The sequence below is a fragment of the Protomyctophum parallelum genome, assembly GCF_964188405.1.
Source record: "Protomyctophum parallelum genome assembly, chromosome: 14".
NCBI lineage: Eukaryota > Metazoa > Chordata > Actinopteri > Myctophiformes > Myctophidae > Protomyctophum > Protomyctophum parallelum.
Genome location: NC_139709.1, coordinates 9,282,022 through 9,299,592, shown reverse-complemented (window position 1 = coordinate 9,299,592; position 17,571 = coordinate 9,282,022). Strand labels below are relative to the sequence as shown.

Sequence of the window (17,571 nt, the reverse complement as noted above, 5' to 3'; positions counted from 1 at the left end):
ATGTGATTTGGTCATCTTAGTTTTTGAGTGGTGCAACCACTCCAAGGAACAGCAATGTCCGTGTTCACCTACCTATGTGACCACCTATGTGACTATGGGCACCAGTGGTATGACTATGAGTACCAGTAGGGGCGCTGTTGTGCCAGAAACAGAGAGAGAGAGAGATAGTGCTGCACTATTGCCTGCTAATGAGAGAGAGAGAGAGAGAGAGAGAGAGAGAGAGAAAGAAAGAAAGAGAGGAGGGGGGAGGGAGAGAGGGGAGTTGCACCACTCAGTTCACACGGGTGTGATTTTTCAATGACGTGCAGTCAGAAGATCAGACACACAATGAATGCACTGCATCAACTTGCCCACTGTGAGATTCTCACTTGCGCGTCCAAGTTGATATTGTGGGGTGTTAGGGTAACACCCACGGTGTTCGGTATGTGATATGTTACCAACAGCAGGATGCATCCACCAGTACATCATCCACCGTCCACAGCCTGTTGTTGTTGTTTCATGTACATTATTAATTTGCGACAGTTTCCTTAAATATATTAACTTTTGGCTGTTGTCATACGAACGTTTTTTATGTGGAAAAGGGATTGGGTACAGATCTCCTTGTGCTGCAGGGAGCGCTGAGCCTGTGTGAATGGTCTGTCTCTGCCTGTTCTTCTCCCTCGTTTTATTATGATTTATTATTATTATTATTATTAATTTTTTCCCTCTTCAAATAACGCAGCATTTTTCTGACTGGCTGACTGCTATACGAGGGTACAGACTGCTGTGCCTATTCTGCAGTAATGAAGTGTTGCCGATGCCGCTGCAATGTTTATGCAGCGCTGCTCGTCTCATTTTCAGTGCAAAAACTCCTCTAGTCCTGAAACCGTCCCGGCTGAGATTAATTTAAGTCCCAAATAGATATTTTATAGTCCCTGGAACGTATAGGGACCCCCTTAGTCTGGAGCCCTGCGGTCTCCGCGGTTCCTAATGGAAGCCAGTCAGCTCCATGGTGAGCCTGCTGGCTCCATTGCATTTGAGTGATATTATAAGTAACCTACTGGGGATCATCATATCAGTTGATTAATTCGAATCCGCTATGGTGAGTGTAGTGTATTGCTTCTCCAGGGACTACTTTATGTGGCAGACCACTCTGCCTTGTGCTAGGTGCGCTTAGGTCCTGCGCAGCCGCATTTGTATACCTATGATTGATGTGTGTCAGTTCTACTATGACCAGTAAAGTACGATAAACCTGAGCTCCCTTCTCCGTTGTTTTATTATGTAATTAGTTGTGTTCTAGGCCACATACACAACAGTGAGACAAAATTAACAGTCTGCTTAATACGCTACAGATACACTACAGGTTATCTCAACCTCTGACCCCTGACGGAGGCCAGGTAATATAATCAGCACCGCAGAGAATTATAGACGATGATGATCCATCTCCATTTGTCTCTATGTTGCTGCCATGCATGCATGCTGTCGCCAACAGCTGGAATGGAGATGTATCTCCGTTCCAGCTGTTTGTGACAGCTCTGCAGACAAAGCAACACATTATTATGTTTACGTTGATCTATAGTGAGGACGTTTAACCCGTTAACACCGGGAAAAGAGTCCGTGCCATTTTAGATATTAACCACTTTAACCATTATCTCATACCTTTGTTTGGCTTCCTTCAGACAATGCAGCAGCATAGATAACATGACATCAAACAGCAATCACAGCAAACAAAGAGATGCAGTAAAGAGTGAAAGAAAGAGAAAACAACGAATGCTTGTATTCCCTGTAGTAGCAAAGTAGTGTGGATCGCTTCACAGTAGGTATTATGTTCCATAAATACAAATGCAGTTTAGAAAAGGTGCAATTCGAGGATAATAGTGCGAGAAGAGAGTGAAGGTACAGTACGTGTGTGTGTGTGTGTGTGTGTGTGTGTGTGGCAGTTCATTGGCAGTTTGAATCTCGCATCAAAGACGGAGTGGATGATTCACTGACTGACAGAAACCACCTGTTTCTTTGTTCTAGGCTGCAGAACTGCGTGGGATCAGATACGATGTTGGCCGAGAGCAGACATCGGCCAGGTGGTGAACGCATCCTGTTCGGAAATCTTCCAGCATTTCTACAGCAATCAAGGTTTGTTTGCGTCTCAATTCTTGGAAACTCCAAATGGAGTTAAAGGACCACTTCACCACTTTTCAACCAATCTTCATAGAATAGGTCCTCACTAATAATCATGATAAAATGGCACGATTTTTTTCTACTCAGTCTGTGTCTCATAGGAGGGCTGTGGGCAGTTTAGAAACCGTCTTCCAGTGACATCATCATTAGGCAGATTATTTTTTAAACAAGATTATTTTACAAAAATGTTTAGATTTTTATTATCGTGAGAACAATGGCTTCCATTTTCGCATTGCAACTTTTCAGGACTAGAAAGCCTGCAGTTTTTATTAGCTTGTATTCCCCATCGATGTCACTGGAAGACGGTTTCTGAACTGCCCACAGCCCTCCTATGAGACACAGACACAGATTAGAAAAGAATTGCGCCATTTTTTCAAGATTATTAGTGAGGACCTATTATATAAAGAAGGGTTGAAAAGTGGTGAAGTGGTCCTTTAAAAAAACCATCATGACGTAAAATAGACACTATGCCTATTTGCTCAGTCACTATGACGTAAACTTGTCCTTTCATTGTCAATGGACAACATATGTGTAGGACAAAAATAGACACTAAGGCGATTTGCTGCTTTTAATGTTATACTATGAGGCCTTCACAGCTAATTCCCATTTTGCCTCTTCAGGCTTGAAATCAGGGAACCAGTCATGGTCTCATTTAAGTTCTTGGTATTAATTAAACATCACTGAGTAATGAAATGAGTCGACGTGCATCCTTTGGGAGAAAAGAGTAAACATATTACTGAAACATTTTTTTGATGTTTGTTTTTCCTCATCCTGGAGACTTCTTTGCCAGCATCTATATTAATAAGCCCATGTTTGTCTCTGAGGTAGTGTTCTCATTTATGCGTGCGTGCGTATGCTTATGTTCGCTTTGCGTGTTCAATCAAAAAGAAAAGCGTAGGATGAATGGATGATTTAATTAGAAATATATTTTGGCTGTGACAGTGCTCGGGTCGGTCGACTCCGGGGGAAATGTGACTGGTCAAGTGTTAGATCCGACAGCTGTGATGGCCACAGAGAACCGTGTGAGATGATCAGGGTCACATATTCACAGCACGGAACAGCTGTTCCTTCTCATCGCCTGTCACAAACGCTACAGCCGCTAGACAAACGAATGTAAGGGGGATTGTTTAACAGAGTTTAGGGCTATACGCACACAAAGGATCAGAAACAGAACTTATAACTATATTACAAATTACAATATCTATATCATTCACCATTGTAGTCTGTTGTAGTTATTGTTGTGGTGCGTGCGTGCGTGCAGAGTTCTGCGGACTCTGCCATGCACTTGACGTCGAACAATTTGTAAAACTATATATTTATGGCTATATTTATGAGAGGCTACAAAGGCATTCACATCACTTCACGTAGAACGTAGTTAAAATTAGAAATGTATACACATGGGCTCGGAGCACAGATCTCCGCCAGGTCGGTTTGCTGAACCCCAGAAAAGAGGACACTCGGCCGGGCCGGCATCTGGGAGATACTAAAATAAAATGATTTATTTTAATCTGGCTCCACTGTAGCTTTCTTCAAAAGAATAAAAGGCTTGCTCAACTCCATGCAGGACAGTCTGTAGACTAGAGGTTCTAGAATATATAGGCCTACTGGGTGCAGATTCAGATAATACGTATAAAGAAGATGCAATCTGCACTCTCTGTAGAAGTCTTAGGGGTCTTTTTTTTAATAATGTGCATGTCATGACTATGAGGCATGTTTTGGATGTGGATTTAAAGTTTTCAAAGGAACTGATCACCTTGAGGCTGGTATCCACCTCTAGTCTAATATAATCTGTTAGATAAAGCAAACAGGTGTCGGTGGAGTGGGACTTTCTAAAGCCTGATTGCAAATCAAACAAGAGGTTGTGTGTTAAATAATTATTAACTTGCTCATGTATAATCCGTTCAACAATTTTTGAGACGGAACATAAAATGGATATAGGTCGATAATTTCCGGGATCCGATTTGGTTCCCTTTTTGTAGGGTACAACTCTTGCCAATTTAAATAGACTGGGAAAGTGGCATGGTTCAATTGCTAAATTGGTTAGGTAGGTTATGATGTATATTTCAAAAGCATATTCCTTGGTACATGTCATAATTGTACACATCATAATACTTCAGCCTATAGCCCACCCAGGGAAGCCTGATGTCACTAAGATAGCCTACAGTTTAAGATAGTCAGTTTGCGACAGCTGTGAGATCCTGCTGCACACTGAAGAATGCTTTGGAAATAAGACCACCTGTGGTGACTTGTTTACGGAGGCCACAGAGCCTTAAGGGTCAACACACACACACACACACACACACACACACACACACACACACACACACACACACACACACACAGATTGGGGATATATAAATGGTACAGAAATCAGTTAGAACAGTGAGAGAGTGAGCAGTGAGGGACAGCAGAGAGGCGCTCTGCCTGGGACGAAGGCCTCAATGTGCTGTAACTATGGAACAAATGCTTGTAATCTGTAACTGATGGCTGATCAATAAATGGAAACAAGGATATGTGCCTGCTGGGATCTCCTATTCATTTCAACAGCAACTCCAACAAAGGAATTAGGTGAATTAATCCACGGAACCCTGTAAGAAAAGATACATCATAATTGGCGCCCGACGTTGGAGGAGTGTTGGTGAAGATTTTTTTTTGAGCCACGCTAAACGGACCTGCGTATCTGTGGATTTTTTTTGTTTTTTGTTGTTGCTTTTGACGTGAGTTTGGATGGAACCCGAGGACTGACCTGAGGTTGGGATGATGGAATAGGCTTATCATTCTTGTGTTGAGCGTGCGTGTTAGGACCATAGTGTACATCTGGACGCTGTGTTAGGCAGGTTATTGATTAGATTGGTGATTAGGTTATTGGAGTCTGCTTCTGTTAGGGCGTTGACAGAGTTGAGAGTTAAATGGTAGTGTAGCCTATGCATGGTATGGTTGTGCGTGTATGTGCTTCATTCATTTGTTTGTTTTATTGTAGGTCTCTCTATGAGTCTGTGCTGGTATAGAGCATCTTTGTGAGTTATGGTTGAATGCCAAATAATTCTCCAGTGACTTACACGTTTTTGGTTGTAATTTGGCATTTAATTCATGTGTTCGCTCTTGCTATATGGACAGGGTGCGTCTGTGTGTTTCTCTTCTGGGAGACTCACACATACACACGCAGGGGAGACCTTTCTTTTCTCTGCGACATGGTGTGCTAGAGCGGGGGAGGATTTAATGCTTTAGTCTTGGGTATTATTATTTGGGCTGGACCGTTGTATTATTTTTTTTCCTTTTGGGTATTTCTGTAACATGTGGAACATGTTTCAGAGGGGGGAGTAATATTGATATTAAATTGGGGGTTTAATTCAGGTTTAAAATCAAATTGGCTTTAATTTGGGGTCCAAGATAAAATTAGAAGGTCCAAGCCATATTTAGGAGGTAAATGAGAATATATTTCTCATTGTAAATGATCACATTTAGGATATTTCATATCCTTTGTAAGATTAGGTATGCAAATGAGTATGCATGTCTGTGACTGAGGGAGAGGAGACACAGCATGAGTGTGTCACAGTGTGACTGTGTGAAAGTTTAGTGTCTAGTGTCTAAATTATTTACTATTTAGTAGATATGATGGACACAGGGATAAGCCCAGTGGACATTGTCCAAAAGAAATATTCAGATTCATGCAAGGATATTTTGAAGATTTCAAAGAAATTTAACAAGCGTTGGCCGGACATTGACAGACCATGGCCTCTGGAGGGTACTTTTGATGTAGAAGTCATTAATGCCATAAGGGTTCTTGTGCATGGATACAGAGCAGATCAGAAGACGAATGAGCGGAAACTCAAACGCAAGACTGAATTATCAGTATTAGATATGTTCTGTAAGGAAGGCCCCAATGTCAGTGAGTCAGTGCCGGACAAGAAGCAACAGTGCATTGACATTGTGGGTCACAGCGACAACTCAGCACAGACTGAGGTGGACGTTATGGAGAACAGTGATATGAGGACATCAAAGCAACAGCCAGAGGACAGCGACACTCAACGCTCTGTTAAGAAAGAGCTGGAACGGGTACGTTCCCTGAAAGAGGACGTGACCAGTGAATTAAGGACACAGAGACAGTATATGCGTTCTATAGAAACACGTTTGAGTGTAGTCCTGATGAAAGAAGCACATCTGCTCCTTGACTTGGGTGACGTGGAGGATGAGGCTGCGCACAGCCACAGAGACAGTTCACATGGAGGTGACATCTACAGAAGCTACTTTCCGGTGGCCGCGCCAAGGGGCAAAAAGACTTTGACTTTTGGGGGATATGACCCGCACATGATGACCCGGGATATTATAGCTCAAGTGGAGGGACGTACAGCACATGCAGGGGATGAGGGAAACCGTACCTCCGCCCGTGACAGACGGACAGCAAGCTCCGATCGGGCAGTGAGCACCCTTTCTGTTTGTGGCAGTGACAGAGCTGCTGGACGCACGGAGAGACGTGTGGGATCAACTCAACATGAGGACAGCTACAGGGGCCCTGCAGATTGGCAGGCGAGCTCTCCACGACATTCCAGGGGGGAGATCGAACGACAGGAGGACAACATGATGCTCCCGGTGATGATGAAGGGCAGAAATATGGAGTACAAGCCGTGGGCATCTGCCGACATGACAGATTTTGTGAATCAATTGCCCCTTTTGCGTGATGGGGCGTACCCCTGGATAACAAAGTTTGAGGGTCTTGTGATAAAAACTCAACTGGCTATGGGGGACTTGGCCATCGGGGACCTTAAACAATTATGGACATCGTTGAAGGGCGTGGGCATACACGGCATGGAGGAGATTCTGGACCGTGCCGGACTCAGACATTACTCAGCCGCGACGGGCGGAGATGCAGACCTCTTTCTGGGTCACAGAGGAGCGTTGTGGCGCGCACTAAAGGAATTGTATCCAACTACGGTGCATCCAGACTCTATCTTAATTGCTGCAATGGGAGACTCCGAACATGCACTTGGATATATTGCCCGGGTCAACCAAAAGTGGATGGATATTACCGGGAAGGACCCAGATTCTAATGACTTAGAACGGGCTCTTGTCCGCTCAAAGATTGAACAGGGACTTCCTGAAAAAGTCAGAGACGATTTGGAGACAGTTGTGGGTTTGGTGGATATGCCTCTCAAACAGTACATTGCACAAATCGTGCATTGGGTTGGTCTGTACCGTAAGACAGCAGATGAGCAGAAGCAAAGTGATGTGGAAGTCATTCGGCTGTTGGCGAAGACCCAGCTCAAAGGGGCGCAGCAGGCTGTACAGGCAACGGTCGTGGCAACTATACTGGAAACTCCGCAGAACCAGTTTGGACCCCCAAGAGGTCAAAAGGGTCGGCGCTTCAATGCTGCAAGTGGCTCTAACTACACAGGCTGTTTTAGATGTGGCGGGATGACGCACATGCAGTGGTACTGCAATACTGTCTTGCCAGGTGACCAACAACAACAGAACCAACAGGGGGTCACTCAACAACAGCAGGACCGGCAGGGGGCCCCTTCACAGCAACAGAACCAGCCGTGGCCACCTCAGAACCAGCAGCAGCCAATGCCACAGACTCAACAGGGGATGGGTCAGCAACAATCTACAGCACCACAGCAACCACTTCTGCCATGGAGAGTACGAGCAACACCTGGTTTCTTGGGGCCACCACAGAGGCCGCAGTGGGAAAACCCACCGTCACAGCAGGCATGGCAACAGAGTGGATGGCAGCCACCCTATCAGTGGGCTGCACCTCAGCAAGGATATATTCCACTGACACGTCACAGCCCAGAAAGCTGGAGAATGAGAGGTGTTTGTCATAAATGTGGTCAGTATGGTCATTTTTCTGGACAGTGCGACCAGAAACGGGAAACTTTGAGGGAAGTCAAGTTGACCGGGTCTCATGTACAATGAGTTGAACAGCTAAAGGAGAAGTGTCATGGCTCCTCCGTGTTCTTCTTTTGACAGTTGACTTGACACGCCCCCCTCTGTGCTATTGACAGCATGGCTTTTGATCTGTCACCTAGCTGCCATCTGACAACCAACCCCGTTTTGTTTTGTTTTTTTGATACTTGAGGTTGAGGTTTAGTTTAGGGAAAGAAAGACTTTCTAATGGAAAGGGGTGGTTCAGATCAGGAATGATGTCCTAAACGGTTTGATTTGCTTTATAAGTTCTATTCATTGTCATACGAAAGAAGATAGGTTAATAGTGATCAGATGAATATTTTAGGACTTCCTTGAATATCACAGTTAATTCCAATCCAACAAATAAGAGTTATATTCTAATTAGTAGTACAAATATTGTTTTAGCTCTTTGTTTGTGTGTGCCTTTCCACATCATGGATAGATGATGGTTTCTGCAGAGCCATTCATCTGTCCATTATTCTGTGAAGGTTACCCACAAACTAAGGGGGGGAGAAGGGAATATTTATGAGGGAATATTATTCTTATTAAGTTGATATTGGAATCCACTTCCACACAAATATGACTGTCCATATAGGTACACCTAGGGATCAGCCTCTCTTCCCCCTCCCTTGCTCGGCTGGCAAAGGGGGAGGGGGGTCAGAGGTGCGAGGTATTTACAGCAGTATTTGTGTGTCTGTGAAGTGTACTGAAGTCCTGAGTGAGTGAGTCAAGGGGAGTAGTTTAAGAAACAATACTTCTACCTTGTCCTATTGTGTGATATGAATGTGTTATGTTTGAAGGGTTGGAAAATAATGTTACTAAATAGTAGTAATTTAAGCAACTCTGTATGAGAATGTCTGCGACATGGGATTCTCTCATTTAAAAAGGCATAGCGATAGTAGACTTGTCTACTGTTAACATTTTTTATTTTGGGTGGTGGATAATAATCTGGTACACCGTGAGGTGTCAGAAGAAACAGCAATGTTTGCCAGGTTATATGAAGCTTGAATTGGGTAGGCGAGCTAGGGGGTTAAATGAGAGGATCACAGCCTGACAGTGTGTGTGGTGTGAGTGAAATCATGATGTGATTGAGAACAATATAATGTGTGAGTGAGAGAATGAAATCAATGAATGAATGTATGAATGTATTTCATACAAAGACTTACTTGGGGACAGACCAAGCTGTGTCCAGTGAAGTATTGCTAATAGGGGGAGAGATAAGAGCCATTTCCTTTTCACCCTGACTGGATGCGGGCGTGAACCTCCTGTCCTGTCATGTCTTATCTTCTCTACCGCTGTCTGTTTTAGAAGACCTACTGTGAACTGTGAGCAGTCATTTATTGGGGGGTACTAATTTAGATGAACAGATGGGAGTTGGACAGTGTTTGAAGATCTTTGCTCTAAAAAAGTGAGGAGAGACTAGAGTCTGATGTCAAAAGTAGAATTGCAAGGACTCTGTTTATGGGGGAGAGTGTTTAAGCAGCTGGCTATAGCTGATGACTGAGGGGTTTTAACCCATATCTCCAGGAGTGGCATATCTCCGGGAGTAGAGCTTTCAGCCGAGGGAAGTACAACCAAGGTTGAACGTTTTCAGGGTTAAATATGCCCCTCAGCTTAACCACCAGTCCTTCCCTATCAGTAAATGAGCTTGTTGACTTGACATCAGTGAGTTGTTACTTCTTCTGCCATGCCAGAACTAGGAAAATTTCTGTAGATAGGCCTGCATATTTTCCTTTTAATAGGTGTGGAAGAGGGGAGTCCATCTATGGATCGGATTCCATCTACACCAGTGGTCTACAGGTTCCAGAAGTGTCGATGGTGACATCCGACAGTGCCAAACAGGAAGATGGGGTCATCCCGAGAGGACAGAGAGTCCAGGGGGGTGTCTCCACAGGCAGCTGTCTATGCAACATGATAGAGGGGCTTCTAAAAATCAGCTTCTACCGAGAGGAGAGCCAAACAGCAGGTGGTCCTACCGCGTGTCTGGACGTCTGAACAATTTGCGTCATGAAAAGAGGAAAGAAAAAAAATCGTTGTTCATCTGGATTGTGAATGATGTCTGAAAATGTTGTTTTAATGTTTGAGTTTGTTGTATTCTGTGCTGACATGAGTCAAGTAGATATAGCAAGGTACTGGAAATGGTACTATTTTTTAGGGATGTTTGTCTTTTGCTGTTTAAACCATTTCTTTATGTTTTGAGTGATTAACTTTGCATTTACAGGTATTTGAATTTGATTTGGTCTAAATAGGATTTTAGGAGTTTAATTTCTATGATACAAGAGGCTCCTGAGTCGAGGGGGGTCCTAATTTGAGTTGTCTTTCACATCAGAACTATGGTTTAATGATTAATTTTGGATTTTGGGTAAAAAGAAAAAAAAAAATGTATTTTTTGGAAATATTACTTTTGGACATTTATGAAATATGAATTATGTCTGGGGAATATGTAATTCCCCAAGGGGGGCTGTGATGTATATTTCAAAAGCATATTCCTTGGTACATGTCATAATTGTACACATCATAATACTTCAGCCTATAGCCCACCCAGGGAAGCCTGATGTCACTAAGATAGCCTACAGTTTAAGATAGTCAGTTTGCGACAGCTGTGAGATCCTGCTGCACACTGAAGAATGCTTTGGAAATAAGACCACCTGTGGTGACTTGTTTACGGAGGCCACAGAGCCTTAAGGGTCAACACACACACACACACACACACACACACACACACACACACACACACACACAGATTGGGGATATATAAATGGTACAGAAATCAGTTAGAACAGTGAGAGAGTGAGCAGTGAGGGACAGCAGAGAGGCGCTCTGCCTGGGACGAAGGCCTCAATGTGCTGTAACTATGGAACAAATGCTTGTAATCTGTAACTGATGGCTGATCAATAAATGGAAACAAGGATATGTGCCTGCTGGGATCTCCTATTCATTTCAACAGCAACTCCAACAAAGGAATTAGGTGAATTAATCCACGGAACCCTGTAAGAAAAGATACATCAGTTATGCAGAGAGCAATAACTTCAGCTGCATCAACTAGAAATCTGTCCGGGATGTGACATGACCCGCTGCCTTTCCAAGTTTTAGGGCTTTGAGTTGTGTCAGTACCTCTTCCTCTGTTACTTTACTCAGGGAGAAAGCATCAGACTGGACTCCCATTTGCTGATAATAGCTGTGGATCCCCTGTGGATCACCAAACGTATTAGTAGCAGCAGGAAGCTTCTGCACCAATGTATTTGCTATGTTTGAAGAATTCATTAAATTAATTAAATCTACATCTGATCTGCCATCACTGCCAAAGAGACTGTCACTCACGTGTTGGGCTGCTCAGACACACACAGTACTGTTCCCTCAGCACCGCCTGATCCAATCCAAGTGCTCTTGTGCCATGGTCTCTCGAGACTGAAGGCCGCTACACTACTACTACTAGACCCATTTACATCTAAGCCTATACTACTTTGTTTCAGTTTGGGATTTCTCGGATCTGGTACCACCCATTTTCAAAACAAATATGGGTAAACCCTCCTTCTGCAGCAGTGTCATCCAAGCGTGGAATGCTCTGACCACCGCCCTCAAAAGATGCAAATCACTTGCATCTTTTAAAACGGACCTGAAAATCCACCTTTCAGCGGGCCCAGGGGAGAGGAAATGATCATAGACCTAATCCCAGAGCGAGTGTTTTGCTGCTGCCCAGGTTGTCGGGGGCAGTTTGATGCTCCTAGTAGCGGCACACACACACACACACACACGCTGAAGATATGAAATCTCAATTATACAACGGGTCGTTTGAGGAACTAATCAGATTGGTTGAAACAGCTTTCTAGCCGTGCTTAAACCACGATTATGGAACGGCTAATCAAAACAAACAGTTCACTGCCGTGCTTTTCTCTCAGAGCGCAGCAGACTCGGTGGCTAGGCCACCCGCTCTCGTGTGATATTGCTTAAATGTAGCCTACATTTACTTCTCTCGCATGTTCCTCTTTTTCACTCTCTCGCTCTCCCAATGCCGTAGAGAGAGAGAGATAGGGGGGGGGGGGGGGGTTATCGCACATCTGAAAAATGTCTCGTCTCACAGTAAATACTCTAGCCTCTTCATTACGGGGTTAAACTTGGAGCAAACTTGAGCATCCTCTGGCAAAATAAATAAATGGGTGGCCCATCAGGGTCTAGTTCCAGACCTGGCTGTACCCTTCCCTTCCCTTGCCTTGGTGTATGTCACGCAATGCACTCACTTTTGGACAATATGGAGAATGGTGTCTCGTGTGACTACATACGGCAGGCTATATCACTTTTTTGCACGTCTCTAGACCGATGCTTAATTGTTTGCATTACTGAACTCATCGTCGTAATGATGGGTTCATTGCACTGCCACCTACTTTAACATTCCTCTCTATGGAATTGTCAACAGACTGGGGTTTTCCTTACATAATTGCACTAACGTATGAGCATCAGGGTCATGTGTAATTATGACCATTTTTACTGAGCATGATATGCAAATTGCTTAATTGTATCACGCAGTCCATGCACCTGCATGGGAGCAGCTGCATGTGTTGCTTCTCCAGCCTCAGACACATTTGTCTGTATTCATGAAATAAAGTTGAATTGACTTGTTATTACGAATTTTTATAATAAGTTTTTTCCGTGACTCTGAAGGGCATTATGATTAGAGTTTGATTAGAGCAGACTACAGTTAATTAACCTTCAAACAGCTGTAGACCTCTGCGCACGCACACACGCACGAACACACACCTTCCAAATGGATAAATGTCAATGTGAAATTGGAAAATGCATGGACAGAGTGACGAATATTTAATGGCTGAACGCACAGAACAGAGGCAGACAGAAGGGAGAGAATGGGGAAAAATGGCTAAGTTGTTGGGGTTACGCAGCACTGAGTATCTGCACAATACAAAATATAATAACAACTCCTGGTGTATGAGAAAAGAACATGGAGAGCTATGGTGTGTACTAGAGACCACGTTGTAATTCGGGTGGGAGGACCTTAGAGTATATATATTTATAGAGAAGGCACCCAGAGGAAATCTTGAGGCGAAATGGACATAGTGGCCGAATGAAGGTATTGCAGCCTGGCCCCAAACACATGAACGCGCTGTCCGTTGACTATCATTGTACACGTTCACAACGGACGACGCTCGTGCGTGTTCAACGTGTTCATGTGTTTGGGGCCACTCACCATTGCAATCCGTCCCAGAATGCACTCTGTTCCTACCCGGAAGGAGGAGTGAATCCGCCTCATGCACTTTTGAGCAACTCAATGCAAGTGGATGGGAGGAGAACTCGGGTGTCTTCTCTATAGATATATATATACTCTATGGGGAGGACAGACAGACAGACAGACCAACCGACCAACAAGCAAACAAAAAGTTGTTTTACTTGAGGTTGTATAGTAGTGTAATTTGTGTTGAGTGTTTGTTGTTGTTGTATTGTATGCTGTAATCTCAGAGTTTTGACCTTTTGCTACTATTGTAAAACACATACATGTAATAACCATCTCAATGGGACTCACCTAAAGCATTGACTCAGACTGAATTGAATGTTATACAATAATACACCACCAACAAAACCTTCCTTTGACATTAGAATAGAGCACTGCACATGTAAAGGTAACGGAACAGCACGTCATACGGCTCGGGCCATATTTATAGTAGGAAGAAGTGAGAAATGAAAGAGGAACATTCATTGCATTCTATTCACCTGCAGTCATTAATTCGCTCCAGTTAACTTGAAGAAGACATTTGCATATCAATGTATATATGAGAACATGAGTCGCCCTTTCATTTAATGATAGACATGGCGGAGGTGCAGGAGACAGGTTTTTGAATGTAACCGAGTCAAAGCAGCTTAGTATCTGTCCACCCCCACATTCTACCAGTGGTATTAGAAAGGTACATTTTTACTTAAGTACTGTATACTTAACCTATTTAGACCTGATGCCAATTTTAAAAGAATGAATGGCTTCTAAATCACGACAGTTTTTTGAAAAACCTATGTTTCTATATGTCAGTGGTGCTCAGCCTTTTTCATGTCAAGGACCCACAGAATTATCTGTATTTGGCCGCCGACCCCCATCTGAAAATATGTTGTTCCAGGGACCCCCCCCCCCACCCCTGCCCCAGAAGCAAAGATTTGAGTTAAAAATAAGTTCGCTCTGAAAGAATATATATTCAAAGATTTGTGCCTCATTTTCAAAAATAGCAGATCTACGAGCTTGTAGATCTGCTATTTTATTTAATATCTAAAGTATAACAATGCTTAAAACACCAAAAAGGGTTCCCGTCCTGAATGAGTTAAGTACAATTTTGAAGTATTTGCAATGTCCAATACAAATAGGCAAATATTATGCTTTTACTCTACTACATTGAACACTTTAGTTACTATAGTGACTTTGTAGATTTGGATTATTATTACGAAACATAGGCTATACATTAACCACTTTAGCCCTATATACATTTCGGCCTTTCGAAAATAGCCGATCTATACAAGCTCGCAATGCGTCGCATTGTGATTTTGATGGCAATACATTTGTACTTTTACTCAAAGTACATTGTGAATTCCGGACTTTTACTTGTAACAGAGTAATTCTACATTGCAGTATTGATACTTTTACTTAACGTAGCCTACTTTTTCCACCCCCACACACATATCTATAGGGTACGTGGTAAGGAACTGCACTGTGGACGGATGGACGGAGCCGTATCCGTCCTACGAAGAGGCCTGCACTTTCAACGATGACAGCGGGCCCGAATCTGAGGTACTGCTTTAAATTGACCCGTTTCCTGTGAGCGAAGCTGGGCAGCGCACCCCCCACAATAAAAACCAATAAAAACCACATGCATTATTCTCCTTCATACAATGGTGGTGCATATATATGCTGGAAATAGCAGACCTACATCTCCATCTCAATTAATTAGAATATTGTGTAAAAGTAAATTTCCCCCCCCCCAATATAATTAAAAAAGTGAAACTTTCATATATTCTCAATTCATTGTGCATAAAGTCTCAACTTAGAATATTTTACTCGTGAAATATTCTATTCTTGTTGAGATAGGATTTTTTTTGGATTATGTATGCCATAATCAAGATTAAAAAAAAAGAAAAGAAAAAGGGTTTTAAATACTTTATTTAAAACTTTATGCACAATGAATTGAGAATACATGAAAGTTTAACTTTTTGAATTATATTACGGAAGAAAATGAACTTTTACACAATATTCTAATTCATTGAGATGGAGCTGTATATAAAGCTTATGCCACAGCCATGGGCGGCTATGTTTCGCCTCCCACGCACAACTCAGGCCTATAATCTGTCATTGCTTGCTATACAGTCATAATGCCACAGTAAATCCTATGTATGGTTCCTGTTTATCCTCTCTATACTTTCCTTTCTTTCTCTTTGCCCTCCATCCACGTCTCTCTCCTATATCTGCTCAGCACCTGGTCTTGTTGGCTTTCAACACAAATTCTATTATGACTAATTGAGCCAGTCTTTGCTGTATAGCATGTGTTGTAAAACAAAATTGTACAGATCAGTTATCCCAGCTGGCCTGACTGATTAATGTGCTGAACATTGTAGCCTACCTACGTATGTTTGCTGAAAATTACCATTCCAAAGCAGGGCTTGATTATTGATCGTCTAGAATTAACAAATGTACACAAGCACATGTACTACGCGTTATATATGCTTGCCGACTATCTGTCTTTTGCAGGCACGAGCACACAGACATCAAAAGGGGGCTTCAGCCCCTGCCCTTTTACCCGCCTGTAAAAAAACCCAGCATTTTCTATGGTGAAAGAAATACAAATGCCACCCTTTCCATGCCATATACCCAAAAGGCAGCCTTTTTCAGAACTCTCCTGAACTTGAACAAACGCAGCGTTTTGGTTTGAACGAATGTGTCCTCTGTGTATAAATCCATGTTGTAGCCTACGCCGCATCTTCTTCGGTAGCCTAGCTAAAGAGTCGCGCCCCGAAAATAGCTGATCTATAAACTCTCAACGTGTACGTCGCAGCGTGACACGTTGTGTACAGCTTTTTTTTGGTGCCAAAAGTGCCCTTTTAGGAAATGTTAGTCTCTCCAACATGCTCTGCACATCCCTGGTCTTTTGACAGATCTCGCTCCCTCTTGCTCATACAGCTCATTTGTGCTCTGTGCCCCCCCCCCCCCCCCCCCTCACCTCTTTTGTGTGTCCTTCTGCCCCCCCAGACGATGTACCTATCTACATTTAGACAGGTCTACACCGTGGGTTACGCCACATCTCTCATCTCCCTCATAACAGCCATTGTGGTGTTTACAGCATTCAGGTAATGTGCTCTCTCTATCCGTCTGCCAGCCATAGGCCCCGGGCCAGTTATTGTACTCAGACAGAGATATAACAGCCACCATTTTTCTTATCTTTGTTGGACTGAATTGAAATTGAACATTTTCGTGTCTCTTTTGAGTCTTTTAACTACATGCATGCTTCCATGCATATTTATTGTGGTTTATTAAAGGTAAGCAAAATCCACTATGTGTGTAACACAGTAACTGTGTAACGTTACATCTGCCTTGTCCCCTTCTGCTCCTGGCAGAAAGTTCCACTGCACCAGGAACTATACATCCACATCAACGTGTTCTCATTGCAGGAAGTTCCACTGCACCAGGAACTACATCCACATCAACCTGTTCTCCTCCTTCGTGCTGAGAGCCAGCGCCGTGTTCATTAAAGACACGGTTCTGTTTGCCGACGAGACGCTGGACCACTGCTCCATGTCCACGGTGGGTGAGATGGCCGTACCGCGTCGCCGTTACTCTGTATTGGCTCCTAGCTGCATGGGATCACACTTTTCTAGCCCACACCTAGGGTGATCAGGGCTTTCTCACTTTCTCAATTGAACCCAACATCAAAGCTGCCGCACACCTTTGGTGTCACTTCAAAGTAAAGTTAAATATGCCTTGCAGAGCCCCGTGGCCAATATAATAGGGCAGGAGCCTATAGTCCTTTTTGAGTGGTGCAACCACTCCAAGGAACAGCAATGTCCGTGTTCACCTATAGGTACCTATGTGGCCATGAGCACCAGTATATGACTATTAGTACCAGTAGGGGCGCTGTTTGCCAGAAACAGAGAGAGAGAGATAGTATTAGTGCTGCACTGTTTCCTGCTAATGAGAGAGAGAGAGAGAGGAGAGGGGGGGGGGGGGAGTTGCACCACTCAGTTCACACAGGTGTGATTTTTCCTTAGCGTGATGCAGCAGCTTGATCTACAGTGGGGTAACCAACCAGGGGTTTGCGAGCTACCAGTAGCTCGCACGAGACATTCAAGTAGATCCCGGAGTGACAGGCAGCCAGTCCATCACTACCAATACACAGAAGGTGTATTTAGAATAGCTCAGCAGTGGAGAGTGATGGCCCCAGACATGTGTTGGGCCATCAACTGTGGAGTTGGTTTGTTCTATTGTTTGACTGCTATCTCCGGTAACCCCCGTGTTGTGATGCACAATGCATAATA

The 17,571-nt window shown here is 43.5% G+C and overlaps 1 protein-coding gene across 1 annotated transcript in view; it reads left to right on the top strand.

The window, feature by feature from the left end:
* Positions 1-17,571, top strand: part of LOC310870712 (vasoactive intestinal polypeptide receptor 1-like) — a gene marked incomplete at both ends in the record, with an annotated part of 54,875 nt that overhangs the window by 25,223 nt on the left and 12,081 nt on the right. Inside the window, 4 exons of the mRNA XM_083781985.1 lie at positions 2,002-2,109; positions 14,736-14,836; positions 16,289-16,386; positions 16,708-16,840. Of these exons, the coding sequence (XP_083638111.1) occupies positions 2,002-2,109; positions 14,736-14,836; positions 16,289-16,386; positions 16,708-16,840 (440 nt within the window). The remainder of the gene's footprint in view (positions 1-2,001; positions 2,110-14,735; positions 14,837-16,288; positions 16,387-16,707; positions 16,841-17,571) is intronic.